General features: G+C 38.0%; 1 protein-coding gene across 1 annotated transcript in view; it reads left to right on the forward strand.

Moving 5' to 3' along the window:
• The window catches only part of ZW10 (zw10 kinetochore protein), a 41,235-nt gene extending 26,452 nt beyond the window's left edge, over window positions 1-14,783 (forward strand). Inside the window, exons 9-16 of the mRNA XM_030829569.1 lie at window positions 219-401; window positions 3,870-4,108; window positions 6,148-6,219; window positions 8,583-8,752; window positions 9,575-9,705; window positions 10,267-10,398; window positions 11,152-11,354; window positions 14,156-14,783. Of these exons, the coding sequence (XP_030685429.1) occupies window positions 219-401; window positions 3,870-4,108; window positions 6,148-6,219; window positions 8,583-8,752; window positions 9,575-9,705; window positions 10,267-10,398; window positions 11,152-11,354; window positions 14,156-14,276 (1,251 nt within the window). The 3' untranslated portion in view covers window positions 14,277-14,783. The remainder of the gene's footprint in view (window positions 1-218; window positions 402-3,869; window positions 4,109-6,147; window positions 6,220-8,582; window positions 8,753-9,574; window positions 9,706-10,266; window positions 10,399-11,151; window positions 11,355-14,155) is intronic.
• Window positions 14,784-21,255: the final 6,472 nt, after the last annotated feature.

Raw genomic sequence — 21,255 nt, forward strand, 5'->3', positions numbered from 1 at the left:
GTATTTTTACTAAGTAGAGTCAGACATTTCTATCAAAGATATTCTTTCTAATGAATTTAAGGCTGGAAATACGTATATTTTTATACCTAGTAATGGATGGTCCATTCTAAAACTTAAATGACCAGCTTGGTCCTTATTTTTTTATACATTGGATTTGAAATTCTAATATTGTAATGGAATATGTGTATATGATTCTTTTTTTTTCTTGTGTATCTCAGATCATACAATCCACTGAAGAATTTGAAAATGCCCTAAAGGAAATGAGATTTTTAAAAGGAGATACTACAGATTTGCTGAAATATGCTCGTAACATCAATTCTCATTTTGCAAACAAGAAGTGCCAGGATGTGATTGTGGCAGCCAGAAATCTAATGACCTCTGAAATTCATAACACTGTGAAGGTACCAGGGTTGTATTGCATCGTATATGAAGCATTGTATATGAGAAAGCAACTCATTTTGAGATGCATATAGTAAAGTGGAAGAGAGGATGACGGTTGTTGAACTGAGTCAAGTTATTAATCTTTTTTACATTGGTTTTGTCCCCTTTAAAGTGGTCCTAATCTCCACCTCTTCCATTGGGTATTGTGAAGTGCAGATAAGATAATGCACATGAAAGCCTTGTATAAATTGAAAAAGTCTACATACATGTAATGGATTATTATTGTTGAAGTGGGACAGTAGATTATTCTCATCTTTATTTCTGAAGGTTTTAGGACACAACTTTGTGACAGGTACACTTGGGCTACATTATGTCCAGAAATTATATCCTATTATGAAAGTGTTGACTTCATCTAATAGAGAGACTAGTTTGAAAGTTAAAATAATAAAAGGGTAAATAAAAAGATAGGATATAAATAATTACCTGTAAAGGTTGTGGACCTTTGACCTTTTTTTTTTCATATCTTACATGTATGAAATAATGTATATACCTTGAATTGGGCTGTGGTTTCTTTTAACATAAATATCAATTGATTATGTCACTCTTCTGCAGAAAGTCCAGTGTCTTCCCATCTTATTTAGAGGAGACCCAGTGGCCTTACAGTGGACTACAAGGCCTTATGTGATCTGCCTCCTATTGCCTCTCTGACTCTATTTTCTATGCATTCATCCTTCACTGTGCTGCAGTCACCCTGGACTTTCTTCTGTTCCTTGAATGTGCTAGGCCTACTTTGTTTCAGAATCTCTGAACCACTTGTTACCTCTGCATGGAATATTCTTACCGCAGATCACATGATTTGCTTTTTAAAAAGTACTTTCTGATAACTTAAAAAAAAATTATAACCTCTCCTATTTCCTGTACCCCTTCCTTGGTGCATTTTTCTTTTTATTGTTTATCATCAACCAACATTTTATATGAATTGTTTATTGTTTCTCCCTCTAGAAAGTAAGCTCCATGAGGGTAGAGTTTTGTTTTTGTTTTGTTTTGTTTTTGACTGTTTTGTTTACTGTTACATCTCCAGCACTAAGAAAATACCTGGTGCATACATACTACTACTATGTACTCAGTGCTTGTGTGCTTACTGATTACCTTTGGTAAATGAATTCATAGATATCTCACAACTCCTTGATGTAAACTGCATTACTGCTGAATTGCTCTGTGACTCTGGGCTTAATCTTCTCACCTTGTTGAACCTCATTTTCCTCTTCTGTGCTGTGAAAGAATTGAACTAGATAATGTGAGTTTCCTACTCAAATAATTTTAAGAGTTTGTAAAACTGCATTTTTCCTGAGTACTCAAATCCTAATGTAGCTTCCTCTAGGTCAGGATGTCTCAGCAGTGGCAGTGTTAACATTTGGGACCAGATAATTCTTTGCTGTGGGGTACTGTCCTATGGGATATTTAGCAGCATCCCTGACCTCTGTTCCCTAGATTCCAGTAGCACCTCTTCCAGTCGTGACAAGCAAAAATATCTCCAGACATTGCCAAATGCCCCCTTTAAGACAGAATTGTGCCTGATTGAGAACCACTGCTTTAGATTCCAGCTGGTTCTTTCTCTTGGCATTTAGGCCCTGGAATTAGATTTTCTAAACTTCCCAACTTTGAAAAAAGCTCCTCTTCCCTTTTCTATAAAACATTTTCAACTTAATTGCTTTTCATGGTCCGTTTCTCAATTCTCTTTATTCCCCTATGTGTACTCACTGTTTTCCCAAAAGATCTATAGTTGTGGTTTTTGTTGTTGTTTAGTTTTTACATTTTGTCTTAAGAGACATCTTATTAGGTCTAACATTCTTCCGTCTTAGTTTCCTTTGCCCCTCCTCATGAAGTCACCTTTTCAAATCTTTTGTATCTAGGCCCACTATTTTTCAGACAAAGATTAGCATTTTAAATAATCTCTGTAAGTAAATTTTTTCTTCATTCTAATCTTACCCATAATTTTTGACTACCCAGTCCCTGATATTTGTATTCTCATTTAAACTTCATAACAGCTCTCTAAAGTAGATATTATTATACCATTTTACAGATTAGAAAGTCAAGTCCACTGACTTAAATAGTTTTATTAGACTTTGAACCTTTTCTGCCAGAAAATCTCTGTCGAAGTTCCAGTATGTGCAAAGTTGTTATTCTTGCAGTGGGAGTAGGGAGCCTGCTGCCTCTACATGCTTAATCTTTTTTTTTTTTTTTTTAATCCCTGAAGCATCTTTGAGAAACAAGGTTTGAAAGCCATTATTAGTATATTATTTATTTTACAATGAGAAAATTGAGATCCAGAGAGGGTAAATGACTTTGTTAAACGTTAGGGTAAAAAATATTACTGTTTTCACATTCACAGCCTACTGTTCTTTCATGTAGTCCCAGCAAAGGAAATTTTCGATTGAAGCTTTTTTTTTTTTTTTAATAAGGGGAGGATATGCTAGTTTGAATGAGTTATTTCTTAGACTAAGCCAACACATGTGCCTGGTACAAAATAATTTGTTCAAGAATCTAGACAATGGAACCCCAAATTATGCTGCTCTGTAATACTAATAGTCTAGTATGAGACAGATGATTTTTGAAGGTCTTTTTGGCTGAAATCTTAGGCCAGTTGCACAGCTTTGCTATTTCAGCCAAGATTAAGAATGCTTGGGGCTGGGTGTGTTTGCTCATGCCTATAATCCATGCACTTTGGGAAGCTGAGGAGGGAGAATGACTTGAGCCTAGGTGTTCAAGACCAGCCTGGGCCATATAGCAAGACCTTTTCTACTAAAAATAAATTAGCTGTGGTGGGTGCCTGTAGTCCCAGCTATGTGGGAGGTTGAGGCTACAGTGAGCTATGATTGTGCCACTGCACTCCAGCCTGGGTGACAGAGCAAGACCCTGTCTCAAAAAGAGTGCTTAGAAGAATGTCACAGTAAAGGGGATTAAGAGAATTGTTTATCACTTATGACATGCTTTCATCTAGGATTCAGCAGTCATTAAAATATTGTCATATTTATTGAAATCTTTTAATTACTCTGTAGAGCCGTAGCTGTATCATGAAAGCAAGCAGTATCTTATTCTTCACCGTGTGTTTATATTTGTTTTTTTTTGAGACAGTCTTGCTCTGTCGCCCAGGCTGGAGTGCAGTGGCATGATCTCAGCTCACTACAAGCTCCGCTCACTGCAAGCTCCGCCTCCCGGGTTCACGCCATTCTCCTGCCTCAGCCTCCCGAGTAGCTGGGACTACAGGTGCACGCTGCCACACCTGGCCAATTTTTTGTATTTTTAGTAGAGATGGGGTTTCACCATGTTAGCCAGGATGGTCTCGATCTCCTGACCTCGTGATCTGCCCGCCTCGGCCTCCCAAAGTGCTGGGATTACAGGTGTGAGCCACCATGCCTGGCGGTGTGCTTATATTTGAATTATTCTGAAAACAATATATTTTCTATATTTTTGTGTTTGAATCTTAGATTATTCCTGATTCTAAGATAAATGTGCCGGAGTTACCCACTCCTGATGAGGATAACAAACTGGAAGTACAGAAAGTGTCCAATACTCAGTACAACGAAGTGATGAATTTAGAGCCTGAAAATACATTGGACCAACATTCTTTTTCCTTGCCCACATGCCGTATCAGTGAATCTGTGAAGAAATTAATGGAACTTGCCTATCAGACTTTACTAGAGGCAACAACCAGTAGTGATCAATGGTACGAATTCTGGGTTGTGTGAAAATGGCAATGACTTGGTTAAATGCATATCTAACTAGATGTTTATCAGGAAAATTAGCTGGAATTCTTTGGGTTTTCATATCCTAGAAGTTAATGCTTTTTCTGGAAAAAAACAAAACAAAACAAAAACCCAGTGCATCACACAGATTTATGTGTGTCTCTGACTTTTATTTACAATAATGTAGATGTTTGAACAAGGTATAAGAAGTAGGTGCACTTGTATGGATGGACAAATGGATTTTTTGACATTAAAAATTGTTAATCACTTTTTAACAAAAAGCTCTTCAATTGTTGTTGAATTTTTACTTTTTATTTGAATTGAATGATATTATACGAGAAGACACATGCAAAGAACTCAGAATCCTACCTGGAAAATGATTAATATTCAAATGTTTATTATTGTGTTGGCAGTGGGTAATGGTCATATCTTCTATTCCAGCTTGCTCAGGCTCTTTAGCTTAACATTCTTTTTACCTTTTGAAACCCAGTCCCTAATTCATTTATATTTTAAATGTTTATATTTGAAGCAATAACAATTTGTTAGGCAGCCAAAGGTAGAAGTAAAAGAATGGAACATGCCAAGGATCTGGCTTCACTCTTTCAGGATGACTTCTAATCTATATTGCATTCATGTTACCTTAAATTCTATTCCATTATGTTATACAGAATCTGTTTTTGTTTAATAAGCTTCTTCCCTACTCCTAGACTAAATTGAGAAGAAAATGGCAGAGCGTGGACCAAGTTGATTGCCGAGCAGGTTTATAAAAGCTTCTTTAGTTTGAATCTGCATTTAGCCATTTCATTCTTCCTGTCCTCATAGAGAAAACGGTTTCAGTTAGGGTTTGGCCCAATCAAATTGCATCTTTAGATGGACTTCCCAAATTCAATTTTTATCTCACATATGAGCAAACCTCTTTATTTTATTCTGCTCTAGGAAGAACATGTCTCCCAAAATACTTCCCTGGCTTTAATGAATCATTACATTCACATGTCCATTCAAAGTTAATTGTAAGAAGGAAGAAATGAATATAGGAGTGACTGTTGGCAAAATGAATATAGGACTGTGTCTTCACATGGCACTCTCCTGAAATATATCAGACCAGAAGTTAGAGATGAGGGCAGTATTTCTTAAATTTTTTGAGAACACAATACACCAAACAGTATTTGTATACTGACTGTCTATGGACATTCTTTCCACTAAAAGTAATAGTTTTTAACAGGACAAACAAAACCACAGCTACAATAGAACAACCCCCTTTTTCATTATCAAACTCAAACAGCAGCTCCTGCAGCAAAAATGAAATAATTTAATCAGGTATTATAATAATCAAATAGTAACAGGGTTTTTGGGTGTGACTTATTTTCCCAAATATTTATGAAATCCCTGTAAGCTTTTAAGGTACATAGCTTAAGATATTCTTATGTAGAGGTAAGTTACACAAACCTTATGTTTGCCTTTTAAAAATGCATTTTAATAATAATCTGTAGGTGTTTTAAAGCTAGATTTAAAGGGCAAAAAATCTTGAGAGCTAGATTCTATCCTAGAAATGTTGATTCACCTCCTTGCATTGAGGTAAGAAGGAGAAAAGGTGAAAGCTGAAAGTCAGACTGATTCTAAAAGAACCAAGCGAGTGCTTTTATTGATACCTTGCCCTTTGCACAGTGCATCAGTGAGTAGGTGACATTTGCTTGAGGCTTAGCTCCATTTGTTACTGAAGGGATACTCTGGGTACTGGCAGAACAGAAATTGATAAATAGAAAAGAGGCTTTGGGTTGAATGCTGCTCTTCTTACAATCATTAATGCATCCAGGTGTTTAAAATTGTAGTCTGGTTAGTAAATACTGATTGAGACTATATTTCCATCTAGATTAATGGTGTTTTCCAGCAACCAAGGCAGGTGTTCTCTGCAACTGTAGTTTTAGCTTATGACTCTCACTGAAGATGCACTTAGTTTAAATTTTTTTCTATTTTTAGTGTATTGTTAGGCATTTCTGTTAAGTCTGTGTTTTCTTTTTAGTGCTGTTCAACTTTTCTACTCAGTGAGGAATATCTTCCATTTGTTCCATGATGTTGTACCAACATATCACAAGTAAGTACCACTGTGTCTCATTTCTATATAATAATTGTATGTCTAAGATGTGGAAGTTAAGTTAAAACAAATAATTTTATATTCCCACTGAAGATATTTTGATTACTAACATTCACACTAAAATGCAGTAAATCATTTTAAAATGCATATTTAAAGGATTTGGTCATTTATTACTAAATTAATTAGGATATTATAATCTTGCAGTGTAGTTCATGATGCACATTTTGAAACTCAAAAGAACTACCTTGTTTTGATGCTAAGCATTTTCAGAACTGCTTTACTTTAAGCCTCTAGTTCAGTTTTCTTTGTTATTTGAATTAAAATGTTTAGATGTTTTTCATAAATATCTTTGATAACATGTCAACAAAGCTATTCCTTAGCCAAGAACTCTGAATTTCAGAGACAAAAATCCGCCAGGCACAGTGGCTCACACTTGTAATCCCAGCACCTTGGTAGGCAGAAGTGGGAGGATTGTTTGAGGCCAGAAGTTCGAGACTAGCTTGCACAACATAGTGAGACCCTCGTCTCTAATTAAAACAAACAAACAAAAAACCAAAAAAACCCCGCAAAAGCCGTTTACTATTTAAAGCATTTTTTAGTTCAGATTTTTGAATAATTGGGATGTTTTTAACTAGGCTCACCTGTTGTTTTTATTATAAAAGCTTATTGTAAACCTTATTAGTTTTATTTGTATTCTCTTTACTGTGGTTTAACATTCTTATTTCATTTTTTACTTAGTCAAGCAAAAGAAAAGAGAAAACATATTTGCGTTAGCTGACAGCCTTGTCCTTGGGGATTTAAAGACAGTTGGCTTAGACATTTCGTGGCTCGGAAACATTTTTCACACTGTGGTGGAGTTAGATTTGCCTCTCTTTCTGCTTTGTATAACCTCAGAACTTTAGTGTACATCAGAATCACCTGGAAGTCTTGTTAAAATACAGATTCCTCGATCCATGCCCAGGGTTTCTGATTCAGTAGGTCTGGAGTGGGGCTTGGATTTTTAGCAAATTTCCAGGTGATGCTGATGTTGCCTGTCGTGGGACCACATTTTGAGAACCACTGTCCTTAGATAATGGTTCTCAGCTTTGGCAGTATTTTTATTTCGTTTCATTTCATTTCAATTTCATTCCATTCATTTAATTTCATATTTTGAGACAGAGTCTAACTCTGTTGCCTAGGCTGGAGTGCAGTGGTGCAATCATAGCTCATTGCAGCCTCGACCTACTGGGCTCAGGCGATCTTTCCATCTTAGCCTCCCAAGTAGCTGGGACCACAGGCACACACCACCACACCTGTCTAACATTGTTTATTATTTTTGTAATGATAGGGTCTGTATATGTTGCCCAGGCTGGTCTTGAACTCCTTGGCTCAAGTGATCCTCCTGCCTTGGTCTCTCAAAATGATGGTATTACAGTTGTGAGCCACTGTACCGGCCAGACTTTGGGCAGTATTTTAGAATAACTTATGGAGCTTTAAAAATATACATATTTACTCTCTTCCTAGAGCTTTTGATTTATGTCTGATGTAAGACCCAGGCGTGTTTTTTTTTTCTTTTTTTTTAAGCCCCACAGGTGATTCTGATGTGTAGCTGGAAATGAGGACTATCTTAGTTATCTTAGATTGTTGGCTTCTGACTTGTATATCCTAGTTTTATATTGAGTTAGCAAACTAGAAACTGTTAATTGAATGACTGTTAGTGGGTAGATAGTAGAACTATAAGACAAGATTTCTTCCCAAGCTGGGTAGATAAGACTAATATGTGTAGAAGAATTAAAGTAGTGATTTTCAATCCTGGATGAAAATTAAAATCACCTGGGAAGATTTTAAAACACATAAATGCTGTGATTTCACTCTTAGAGCTTGTGATTTAATTTGTTTGGGGTAAAGTCTAAGCATCTGTGTATTTTTAAAATTCCCAGATGACTCTAATCTAGTCAGTTTTTGAAAACTAGTGAATTAGAAAATAATTGAACACTTCATTATATAACTGAAGTAGGAATTTGGAGAAAGGTGAAGTAAACCTGTATTTCCATAGATGTATCCGTGTAAAATTTCAAGGACATTATTATGCATAGCTCTGCTAGGTTTTCAGTGCAAGAAGTTGACTCTGGCAAACATCTTGATTCCCTTAATCTTTCTTTTTTGTTAATCACCAGGATAGTTTTATAGGATAAGATCCCATTCAGGCAGAACAGCCTCCCTCTGGGAGTGGGAGTGATGAGATTGTATCTTGTTATGTATAGCATTTAGAAACTAGACAGTTATTAAAGCCTAGAAATACATTAGAGAAGTTGTGACTTTCATCAACCCCAGCTTCAGTAACAGGTGGTTGCTTTGTTTTTCTACCCCTCCTTCTGGCCTAGGGAGAACCTTCAAAAACTTCCCCAGTTGGCCGCTATTCATCACAACAACTGTATGTACATTGCTCACCACTTGCTGACCCTCGGGCATCAGTTCAGATTGCGTCTTGCTCCCATTCTTTGTGATGGCACTGCTACTTTTGTGGATCTTGTACCTGGCTTCAGGAGACTTGGTAACTGATACCTTCAATGTAGGAAAGCATATGGATTATGCAGCTTGTCAACATAGTATCTTTATAGTTTTTGAATGAGATAATTAGAAATTAGGTGGTGGTCCTGAGCTGTATCAGAAAGTGGGAGGGCATTTAGTTTGCAAATGTTTCCAGTTATATAATTTTATAAGGTGAGTGTAGTCTCTGTGGGAGACTTTTTTACTTTTTTGTAACATGATTTCATGGTACGTTAGAGTTCCAAACTGCAGTCCTAGTGTGCATTGAATTTGCCGGTCAGGATTCACATAGTAGGATTTGTATTGTGACAGTTTTGTTTGTATTGTTGGTAAGAGCTCACTAATGGCAGTGCTAGTTCTTTTGCAAAACCCCAAGACAGCTCCCCCATCTTACATCTCCCTTAGTTTTACTTGGGATTACTAAAAGTCAAAAGAAATGAAACGTGGAGTAAATCAATATGTTGATCATAGCAGAGAATCTATATGTTTCACTTAGCTTTTCAATTCTTGACTTTTCCCTTAGGTTGTATAGATATATCAGAATAATAAGTAGTTCTTTTTTCTATAGTAATTTTTCTTAGCTGACTCAGGCTCTAAGCAAACTACTGGAAAAGATTTATTATCTGGAGGGTGGGGTTTGAGGAATGGGCTAATGTTTTCAAAGTGATTGTTTCTAGTAGCTTTAGGGCAGCTTTATGATATTATCTAGCAATTATTTTTATATAGGCAGAACAGATGCATGGTTTATGCATCTCTTGTCTATCCTGGTTTTGCAGTGTGTAATTGAACAGCTTTTAAAATTTTTTATTCTGTTTTTCCATCATAGGGACAGAATGCTTTTTGGCCCAAATGCGGGCACAGAAAGGTGAACTTCTGGAAAGATTATCAAGTGCTAGGAACTTTTCAAATATGGACGATGAAGAGAATTATTCTGCAGCAAGTAAAGCAGTCCGGCAGGTAGGAGGCTCTTGCTAGTACTGAAATTTGTATTCTATCCTTAGATGCCTTTTTTTTTTTGTTTGCTTTTTTAAAGCAGAAAGCAATATGTAACAAGTACTCAGTTGATTCCCTGCACCCCCACCTTTGGAAAATCTAGATACATTTTACAATCATGTTTAAGAACTTTTTCTTCCCCTCTCCCACCAAGACAACAGGAAACTATCTTTTCATTGACTCAATAATTGCAACTTGTTACCTAGAAAGTCTGTTGTGGCAAGTAGTTGATTTCTGAACTTAGATTTGGGAATTTGAAATATTGGCTTTTATCTTAATGCTCCCCTTTCTTAAGTGATTTATCTTTTTGCTGCAGTTTTCCTATCCTCAGGTTGATGAGTCTGCTTTTCATCTACCAAGGATATTACTATGGTTAAATATTGAAGAAGCATATATCCTTAGTTACTTTACTTCATTTTGGCATAATGCCACTTTCCCCATAAACTCACAAATGATAAATGTAAATCTGGAAAATATGAGTCACAATAATCTTTCTTCCATGTAAATACCTGTATTCTTCTACAGGTACTGCACCAACTAAAGAGACTTGGAATTGTGTGGCAGGATGTCCTGCCAGTGAATATATATTGCAAGGCTATGGGGACTTTACTCAATACAGCAATTTCTGAGGTCATTGGCAAAATTACTGCCCTAGAGGTAAGGGCCGTTAGATACTACACCAGCCTTGAGATGCAATTCATGTCCCAGATTGTGACTTTGCTAAGAAAGTGATGTTGAAGAAATTGTTCGTGTTTCATGTCTAACTCATGCTGTTATTTTTTTTTTTTTCAGTTTTGTTTTATATCTATTTTGCTAGAAACTGGTTAATCTCTTTTATATGAAAGTAAGATTGAACTGTTTCTCAGCCTACCATCTAGATTATGAATGAGGAAGTTAGAAACTGGGTAGTGGTCCTGAGATGCGTTGTAAGTGTAAAGTCATTTAATTTGCAACTAAACTCAATAATTTGATTTAGTAAAGTGAATGCAGTCTTGTGCAGGTTCCATTTTTCCAACACACTGTTGCAGTTTAAATTTTACATGTGATTCTTCAGGAAAATTGTCTGGACTTGGCCAGCTGATGCCTCTAAATCATAGATTGACTAAATCCCTATTTGTAATCACATCCCCTGCTTTGCAATAAGCTGTGTGACATTCTATTGGAGAAACAGGCTCTTTCATGCAGGCAAACTAAATTACTGACAATCTGTTGAAACATATTTTGTGTCATATAGAAGTATTGTCAGAGCACTGGTGAAATGTAGTGTCTAGTAAGTTGCTACAAATTGGTTGGAAAACATGTTGTTGTATCTGACCCACCTGGACAGCATGCATCAAAGATCTGCTGCCCTTTCACCACTTCTGAGCTGGCCCAATTCTATCCTCTTGTGTTTCCTATGTGCAAAACCAGGACATATCTACTGATGATGGTGATAGGTTATATTCCTTATGCAAAACAGTGATGGATGAAGGACCCCAAGTATTTGCACCTTTGTCTGAAGAAAGCAAGAACAAGAAATATCAAGAAGAGGTTCCAGTCTATGTGCCAAAATGGATGCCATTCAAGGAATTGATGATGATGCTACAAGCCAGCTTGCAAGAAATTGGGGATCGGTATGTGTAACCCTTCTATAGAGGCATGTAACTCTCCATAGCTACAAAAGAGTAATAGTGCCCGTGATAGCAGGGCTTTTCCCTGTTTCCTGATGCTACTCATGCAAGACTTTCATATTGAGTAGCAGTAGCTGGGGCCTTTTCATGATCTATCATAGTGCAGATCTCATTACCACTTTCCCATATTTGATAGCATAAAGACTTCTCATCCATATTATTTTGGTCTTGAGTATATGGTTTTGGCATGCTGTACAAGTGATCTGGCAGCTGTAAGAATTATAGCCCTCTGACATCTGGATGGAAATTGTTGCTCTCTTTAAGGAACAGTGGGTGCTTTTTTTGGGGGGGGACATGGTCTTACTCTGTCACCCAGGTTGGAGTGCAGTGGCTCAGTCATTCCTCACTGCAGCCTCAAACTCGTGGGCTCAAGGGATCCTCCCACCTCAGCCTCCTGAGTAGCTGGGATTACAGGCACCTACCACCACACCTGGCTAATTTATTTTATTTTATTATTTTATTTATTATTTGTTTGTTTTGTTTTGTTTTAGAGACAAGGTTTCTCTATGTTGTCCAGGCTGGTCTCAAACTCCTGTCCTCCCAAAGTGCTAGGATTACAGGCATGAGCCATTGCAGCCAGCCTGGATGCATTTTCAGAATTACTTTGATATATTAACAGAGAAGTGACTTTTTTCTGTCTGAAATATTGAGCATCAAACTACTGTTTGATTGACCCGCAGTCTTTCTGCAGGGGGTGCAGTAGTTTTAGAGGTTAAGCACCATATACCTAGAAGAGATTCATCTTTTCTTAAACCTAGTGGATGATGTTTTCTCTCAACACCATCAGTTAATGTTGCTGTGCCCAGTGAGTGTATGCTATATCATATCATAGTGTGCAGAGGCCATTGCGCAAAACAGAATAGATGTGGGTCAGTTACACATCCATGGATGATTTTATGTTGTCTTGGTAGACTATTGGTCAGTATGTATACCTTGCATAGAGGATTGTCTGTAGAGGCCTTAAGGTCATCTCCATCCCTATAGGTACTTGTCTATCTGCTTTAGCTTGGTTTACTACAGATATCTGGTTATCCTAGTCATCAGTCATCCTAGATGTGTCTGAGTTGTTTGCTGCAAATATTAGTCATTTATACAAGGTAAATGAGATCTCTGCTTGAAAAAAAATCACATCAGAATACGTCCAATCACATTTACTACAAAGTTTAGATTTATTCATTTATTATTTACAAGTCCTTAGTGGGTAACAAAGACACCTTTAAGTAATAGGCTCCAGAGGGCAGCAGATAAGAATTTTTCTTTCTGTTGTTAAAGGGCCTTCTTGCAGTCTAAGAATGATCATTAATTCCTTGTTATAAGAAAAATTATAACACTAGTATAACTCAACTTCTTTTTACTGTCTAGGAAATTTTTTTTCCCCCAGAGATTTGTGTAAATATAAGGCTAAAGTTGTAAAATATAAATATGAAGGAATACAGTAGATATACTCTATAATGTAAAGAAAAGAATAAATTTCATGTACCTATTACCCAACTTAAGAAAAATAATACTAGTATTTTGAAGACCCATGAATCCCCTTCTCCAAATGCTCTCCATGAGGGGTAACCACTATCTTGACTTTTATGTTATTTCCTTGCCTTTCTTTATAGTTCTACTACATTTGCATGTATCCTAAATAACATAAAGTTTAGACTTGCCTTTTTTTGAACTTGGTATAAGTAGAATCATCTGTAACTTGCTTCTTTTGTTCAATATTATTATTATGTTTTTGAAATCTATTCCTTTTTTTTTTTTTTGAGACAGAGTCTCACTCTGTCGCCCAGGCTGGAGTGCAGTGGTGTGATATTGGCTCACTGCAACCTCTGCCTCCCATGCTCCAGCAAGTCTTCTGCCTTAGCCTCCCGAGTAGCTGGGATTAAAGGTGCCCGTCACCACACCCGCCTAATTTTTGTATTTTCAGTAGAGATGGGGTTTTGCCATGTTGGCTAGGCTGGTCTTGAACTCCTGACCTCATGTGATCTGCCTGCCTTGGCCTCCCAAAGTGTTGGGATTACTGGTGTGAGCCACCACACCTGGCCTGAAATCCGTTCTTGATGGTATGTGTAGCTGCAGTTCATTTTCACCACCGTATCATTCCATTATACAAATATTCATAGTTTATTTGTCCTGTTTAGTCTCATTTTCACCAGTATTTGGAATTATCAGACTGGAAAATTTCAGCTGATCTAACTGGCATGCAATGATAGGTTATTGTCATTTTAATTTGCATTCCCCTAAATTCTAATGATGTCGAGCATCTTTTCATTGGTCATTCATGTTTCTTCTATTATGTAATGCCTGTTCATATTTTTTTGCCCTTTATTCTAATAGGTTGTTTGTGGTTTCACTATTGATTCACGGGACTTCTTTATATCTTTTTATACTAGTCCTTCATCAGTTAAAATTGGTTGCCTGTGGCTTACTTTGTAATACAGTTATAGAGCCAAAGGCATGAGAGTATGGTCATCATTATTAGTTCAAAGAGGCCTTGTTATAGAATAAGGGAGAATAGTCTCATATTCCTCACTTGGTCTCTTCATCTGGCTGTGCTGATAACCAGTTGTAGTGGGTGAGCAAAGAGGTCAAACACATTGAGGGGTAGTTCTATAAAGAAGAGGAAAGATGCCCAGGATTTGTTTTATTTCCATTTCAAGCAAATAAGCATTTGGATCAAATAGGCAATTTTTAAGTCTTGCTTATACTTCAGAGACCTAATAGGAAATGGAACTCTATCTTTCGTTTTGCAGGTGGGCAGATGGAAAAGGACCCCTGGCAGCTGCGTTCTCTTCCAGTGAAGTAAAAGCTTTAATTCGTGCCTTGTTTCAGAACACAGAAAGAAGAGCAGCTGTCCTTGCTAAAATTAAATAGCTCCATCTTCTTAAGAAAGCTGTGTCTTGAATATGTGGATTCTTCCCTTGGCATAATTACTGCCTTAAAGACTTCTTTGAATCACCCATTGGTTTTGGTGAACCAGTACATCTTGGAAGTTTGACTTTACAGAAGAACGTCTTACCTCCTGGCCTGTACGAGGCTTTAAGAACTATTCATTAAGATAAATTGTCAAGTAAAGCACCTAAATTCATTGACTTTCTAGCCATCTTCCTTTGATTAGCTGACAAACTGTGAGGCAGCATTATTTCATGCTGCTTCCAGAGCCCTCTGGGAACTATTTACATTGTAAATGCAGGCCCTAGCTTTGGAGCGAGGAATCCGGAGATTCCAGGAGTCAGGGTAGAGAATTTCTGGGCAAATGGGAGATATTTTAGGGGTGTCGGGGAGGGGAAGGGAGGAATGGGGCACCATATTTGGCCTTGCAGGAATTAAGGACACTTCCTGTAATATTTCTTTCCAATAAATAATGCTTTTTACAATTAAGGGTGAGTATCTTTAATAACATGGGAGCTTTGCCAAAAGACATCAACGAGATTTCTTACGTTGTATGCCGTCCTCTTTATTGAGGTATATGACTGTCACACAGGACTCACTGACTGGTCATCTTCATTCATCATAACACTACCTGATAATTTCTCAGAATTCTTGGGACTCCTAGGACTTTGTTTAAGCACACATTTTTGGCACTTTTTGCTATTTCAACTAAATTTTATTTTCTTGGTTGGACTTTTCCTCCTTCTCAACACTGTTTCTTTATCTTGTCAAATGGCAAAGGTCTTAAATTGCCAATGTTCCTTTGGAATGTATGTGCCATGACATGCTGACTCTGGTCTTTATAGCCTAATCCTTTGTTTGGTGGACATAGATAATCCTTCAACTCAGCTTTTTGTGTTTTTAACTCCTTGCAGCCATTGGAGGAATATATTATGTTAAGGTTATTCTGGACCTGTCTAGGACTCTGGATTGTATCTCTTCATACTGAAATACAATTTCCTGTCCTGAAAAGAGGATAAGGGGTATGACCTTTAGGTTCTTAAACCTGGCCAATATAGTGAAACCCCATCTCTAGTGAAAATACAAAAATTAGCCGGGCATGGTGGTGGGCACCTGTAGTGCCAGCCACTCGGGAGGCTCAGGCAGAGGAATTGCTTGAACCCTGGAGGTGGAGGTTGCAGTGAGCGGAGATTGCACCACTGCATTCTAGCCTGGGCAACAGAGTAAGACCCTGTCTCCAAAAAAAAAAAAAAAAAATTGCTAATCCAGTGGGTGTGCTTCCTTAGTCCTCAGCCTTGCAGGCAGGCAGTCCTCCAATTCCTTGCAGACATGGAACAAACTGTTCTTCCTCCTTCTCTTAACCTTTTTCTTAGTTCTGGCTCGGCCCCTTTAATCGTGTCATTCTGGTTGCCTAGTCTTTCTTTTTCTTATTTAAGGGTCATACAAGAACTATTAAGAAAGAAGACTGGTTTTCTTTTTGTGAAAGAAGTCAGCTGTGGTTAACAAGAAACTATTTCTGTATATTCTGGATGCCCTACTATGAGAATGCAGAAAAGAATTGTCTGAATCAGCTTTGTTTTTTTGAGGAACAAAGAAGTTGGCTTTCTAAGAGAGGAGGAAGGGCCCATTTTCGCAGGTGAAGAAAATACCCATTTTTGAAAATTCATGTAATTTCAGGTAGCATTACTTTTCTCAGCAATTCAGAGAATGGGGAACTAAGGGTAGAACTGAAATAAATGCATCACAGGGCTATTACACAGAACAGCAGATTTCTTTTCTTCATAGAAGCTATTCCTGACAGGTACAGCAATTTGGAGATAGGATCTCTTGTAACTGAAAGGCATGCTTTTCACTCCTTCCTCACAGTAACACAGGAAACTGCGTTGTAGCTCTTCTTAGCCTATGCAGATGCAGTCTTTCGGGACTTTCACTTAATTAATAGTTTATATTAGGTTGGTGCAAAGTAATTGCAATTTTTGCCTTTAAAAGTAACGTATTATGGCACATAAAGTAGGCAGGCCCTATCCTCTTCCCTGGTCAAGGCAATTGATAGCTGATGATTAAGTGCATGTTCATTCTGGTTAGAGATGAATCCTCTAATTGAGCATGTGGAAGTTGGCATGGCAACTGTTACATGACCCTTGAGGGTACCTGTTCTGATGGGGAACCTGAGAGTTCCGTGGGATCTTGAGGGTACCTGTCCTACCTGGGAATCAAACCTTTTTTTAGGAAAAGTGTGTAGATTATGGGAGAAGGGGAACTGTAAGAGGCTTGACTCAGTGGATCTATGGGCCAAGTAGAAGAAACCTCCTTCCTAAAGAGCAACAAGAACTATATAAATGACTTCGAGAGATGAAATTCAAGAAAGGTTTCCCAAAGGAAAGTTTTTATTAAAAAGGCAAGTGTGCAAACAGTGTAAATCCATGCAATTATTTGATAATGGTTCCTGTTTCTACGTGGATCCTAACTTGGTGAACTGGTTAATTTTGGTCAATTTTGCAAACGCATTTTTCTCTGAAATGGAGATCCTCCAGATGGCACTCTTACCTCAGCCTGGGAGCCTCACAAGGCATCTAGACCTGATCTGTGGAAATGCAAGCCAGAGAAACCTGACCATTTTATACCCTGAGCTTATATTCTGACCTTGGTCAGCTCCGGAAAGGTCATCCATACTCTGAACAACATCTGTACTATATGCTGCAGCACATTGCTCAGCAATCACTTGTGAATAGATCAAACAGTATTTTCTTTCATTAATAACACCGTTAAAGGAGTTTTGGATGATCCCTTTCTCATGCTTGCACATACTGATGCTATCGCTTAAAGCAATGATTCCCAGCTTCTTGGGGGTGGGATTTTTATTTTATTTTATTGTTTTTTTTTTTTGCTTTTTTATTTTGCTTTTATTTTATTGTTCTGATTTCCCAAGATTTTGTCTGTCTTCTGAAAGTAGAATGGTACACACAAATATGTGAGGATGTGTGTGTGTGCACACACACACGATATTTTTGTGATCATAAGAAAACCGGCTCAAGGAAGTAATTTGTTCAACTCCATAGCTGGTTTGTGGAGATGTGTAGGAGTAACTTCTTAGCCTTGGGACATAGCTGTCAATGCAGCCTATTGGAAATTGTCTCATGTACAAAAAGTCTTGGCACCAGGTAGTTCTAAATTGGGTTTTGATGCCCACATTCTCCCTAATCACAAAACCAATTTTACATATTTGTTATGTGGTAAGTTTCTCTTAAAAATATGCATTTGCCAAAGCCTAAAATTTCCAAAAAACTACAAAGCTCTGGTTTTGAGAAGTTTTCCAATTATTTTATAGTTTATACAGAAATTCCTCACTTTATCATGAAGAGCTTGGTTAAGAATTTTATGATATCACAAGCTATAGCTGGAAATAGCATTAGATGTCTCAAAATCAAGTTATGAAATCTCTGCCTAGAAGCTGGGGAGGAGGGCAGTAATTCTGATGAGCTATGTATAAGTTTTTCACTCCTCTTCAGAAATTGGGTGCCCTAGATTTTGTTTAGCTCAGGAGAGTAGGGTGGGAGTAGTTGGGTCTCAGCTACTCTAGCTATTGAAGAAGACAAGGCCAAAGACACCTACACCCTCCCTTGCCACAGGCTTCTAAGTAGTTCTTAAACTTTCTACATTCATTCTACTTACACTTATTGAGTACCAGGCATTCTAGTCACTGAACTACAACCAAAACAAAACAAAACAAAACCTCAAAACAAAAATTTCCTGTGCCTCTGGTAATTTAAATTCCAGTGATGAAAGATAATAAACATGAAATACATTTGTGTATATATATATATATGTATGTATGTTTGAAGATGATAAGTGCTAGGAAAAAGTAAACATAGGGTGATGAGGATTAGGAGTTCCAGAGAAGGTGGAGCAGAGGGGCGAGCTGCAGTTCTCCATAGGCAGGGCAGAGTGCATCTCCTTAAGAAGGTGAGTAAGCTGTGTGGATGTCTGGGTGGAGACAATGCTAGGGAGAGAGACCAATTCTTGCAAAGCCTGGGGTGAGAGGAGCATGTCTCGGGAGCTCAGGGAATAGCAGAGAGTGAGGGAGCAGGTAGGCAGCAAGGATGCTAGAGCAGTAACAGGAAAAGAGGGGCAAGATTGTGTCAGGTTTTACAGACCAGTGTTAAGAATTTATGTTTTGTTTTGTATTTTTTAAACTCCAAGTTAAATGGTAAACCCTTAGTAGCTTAGGAAAAAAAAACAACACACACTAAAAAATGGAAACATAAAAGTAGAATAGCATGGTGAACCCGTGTACCCATTACTCAGCTTCAACAATTATTATCACGTGGCCAGTCATGCTTCATCATGCCTGCCCTGCCTCTCTTCCCCGGAACCCACAAACACAGTGGATTGTCGAAGCAAAGGCCAGGCAGTGTATTTGAAACTCAGGACTCATTCCATAGCCTGAATGTTGTTTCTTGTGCAGTTTTCTTTTGTGGCATCCTTTCTTCAGCTCTTGTCATTCCCCCTTGTCTCTGCTCCCAGGATCTGTCTTCCTTCCTCCTCTTGCCCCCAACCGCACTTCTCCACTCAGGCTCATCCTACTATCTCCTCTCCATTCCCATTCCCTGAACATTGAGTATTAAATAACAGACACCCCCAAAGCAGCTGACAGCTGACTTATGCCTCCACTTCCCCTTTGTCTGCTCCTTTCCTCTGCCTCAGCCACTTGCTCTACCTAACCCAATCCCTTAGCTTCTGGGTGTTCAAAATCTGCACGGGAGGCTTTCCTCTTACTGATTGTTTCATCAGAGAGTATATCCCTTGTACTTTTAGAACCACTTTATCTGGGGTTACTTTCACAGAGAATCCCAGAAGGCATGGTTACCCAGCTTCACCTACTGAGTCCTAGGACTTGATGGTGGCTGGAGTCGGACTGGCTTGGTTTAAGGCAGAGCTACCCCTTCCCTAAGATCTGTCTGAGTGGAACAGTCAGTAGTGGAGCAGCCACTGGCTGTCTTCTGTTTCCCATTCCCCATTCCCTGCTTTAGAAATGATGCTTTAAAAGAATATGAATCATTTCTATTTGCATGAAGGGTTCCATTTATGCTTGATTACCATGCAGTATGATAAAAATTATGTATAACATTAAGTATGTCATTTACTATTATAAATTTCATTTAATTTCAATACTAAGCTCTGTTCCTAAACACAGTGTAGTTTGCCATATCTGTATCTACAATATTGCTTAAAACTAAAAAAAATTAGAACTTTTGCTTACCAACTATTTATGTAGCAATCTGTTCTAAGATCGTTTGTAAAATTGGCTTCAGTTGCATTGGTCTGAAGTCACAGTAGATCTTTTGCCCTCTTTTTGAAAATTAGAGTATTTGCTCATCTCAAGGACTATGTAACATGGTTTTGTTATTGCATTTGCAGTTTCTTTTATTTGTAAGTACCATAGGATATAATTTCTCCGGGTCTGGTATTGTGAACTCACTGAAAACCTAGGTTCTCTTTTCCTATTTTATTTATTTATTTATTTATTTATTTATTTTGAGATGGAGTCTCGCTCTGTCGCCCAGGATAGAGTGCAGTAGCGCGATCTCAGGTCACTGCAACCTCTGCCTGCCGGGTTCAAGCAATTCTCCTTCAGCCTCCTGAGTAGCTGGGATTACAGGCACGCACCACCACGCCCAGCTCAGTTTTGTATTTTTAGTAGCGACGGGGTTTCACCATGTTGGTCAGGCTGGTCTCAAACTCCTGACCTCGTGATCTGCTTGCCTCGGCCTCCCAAAGTGCTGGGATTACAGGCGTGAGCCACCGTGCCCAGCTTCTTTTCCTATCTTTTCATTTATGTTAGGCTTCATTTTCCTTTCAACTACATTTGTTCTAGCCTTTTCAATTTGAAGGTCATTCTCGATAGAGAATATAAAAGGAAAATACTGCTTGAGCCCTTCAGCTTTCTGTCATTAAAACTTTTTTATTTAATTTAAAACTTTTTTTTTTTTTGTAGAGCTGGGGACTTGCTTTGTTGTCCAGCTGGTCTTGAAATCCTGGCTTCAAGCAATCTTCCCACCTCAGCCTCCCAAAGTGCTGGGATAACAGGCAGTGAGCCGCTCTACCAGGCCTCTGGCATCTCCTTTTTTTTTTTTTTTTTTTTAACATCAAGTCATCAACTTCAGGCATAATCTCTTTCTTGTTCCTCTTCTTTCACTGACCGTACCCCCTTCTCCCACCCCAAATTCCTTGAAATAGTGCTTTTCTGGCCTTTGATTTTCCTGTTATTAATTTTCCATGTTCAGGCTATTCTTATGGTTTTGCTTACGAAGGGACTGTTTGTTGTCTTGTTTATATTGTCGTAGAATGTTATAGAATTTATTGCTGGTTTCCACCTGCAGCTGCACTTCTGCTTTTTATTGTATCATCATATTTTATTTTATGGTCATATTTTCCATTTGAAAACCTCCCTCCTCACTCCCCTTTTCATCCATAGTACGATATCTTTCTATGACCATGAGATTATTCTTGGCATTTTTCTGTGCTCTTTGAAACATAGTTTTCTAAAGCCAGGGCCTATGCCTACGCCACATCATGTCTTCCTCACCTACTGTGAAATTTGCAACTTTTTGCTAACTGATATTTTGGATAAAAAATTCCCTCTTCTTCGATTTTCTGAAAGGTAGTTATTAGCAAGGCAATTAAAAATCACATTGGACGTTCTGATTTTTAGCAGAGTGGGACCTCTAGCTAACTTATGGAGAACCGAAATCCTCTATGTCAATTTTTTGTTCATTTAAGAAAAATATCAGCCACCTCTTCTAGCTGGCTGGGTGGTGCTGCAGTACATGCATATGGAAGTATTAGTTCTGATTCTTTTTTGTTTGTTTGTTTGTTTCTAATCACCCCAAGTGCCTGGTTGTTTAATGTTCACTTTATCAACTTGTGAGAAATTAACTTGAGATCCCTGAGAACTCAATAG

Source organism: Nomascus leucogenys, chromosome 15 (assembly GCF_006542625.1).
Source record: "Nomascus leucogenys isolate Asia chromosome 15, Asia_NLE_v1, whole genome shotgun sequence".
NCBI lineage: Eukaryota > Metazoa > Chordata > Mammalia > Primates > Hylobatidae > Nomascus > Nomascus leucogenys.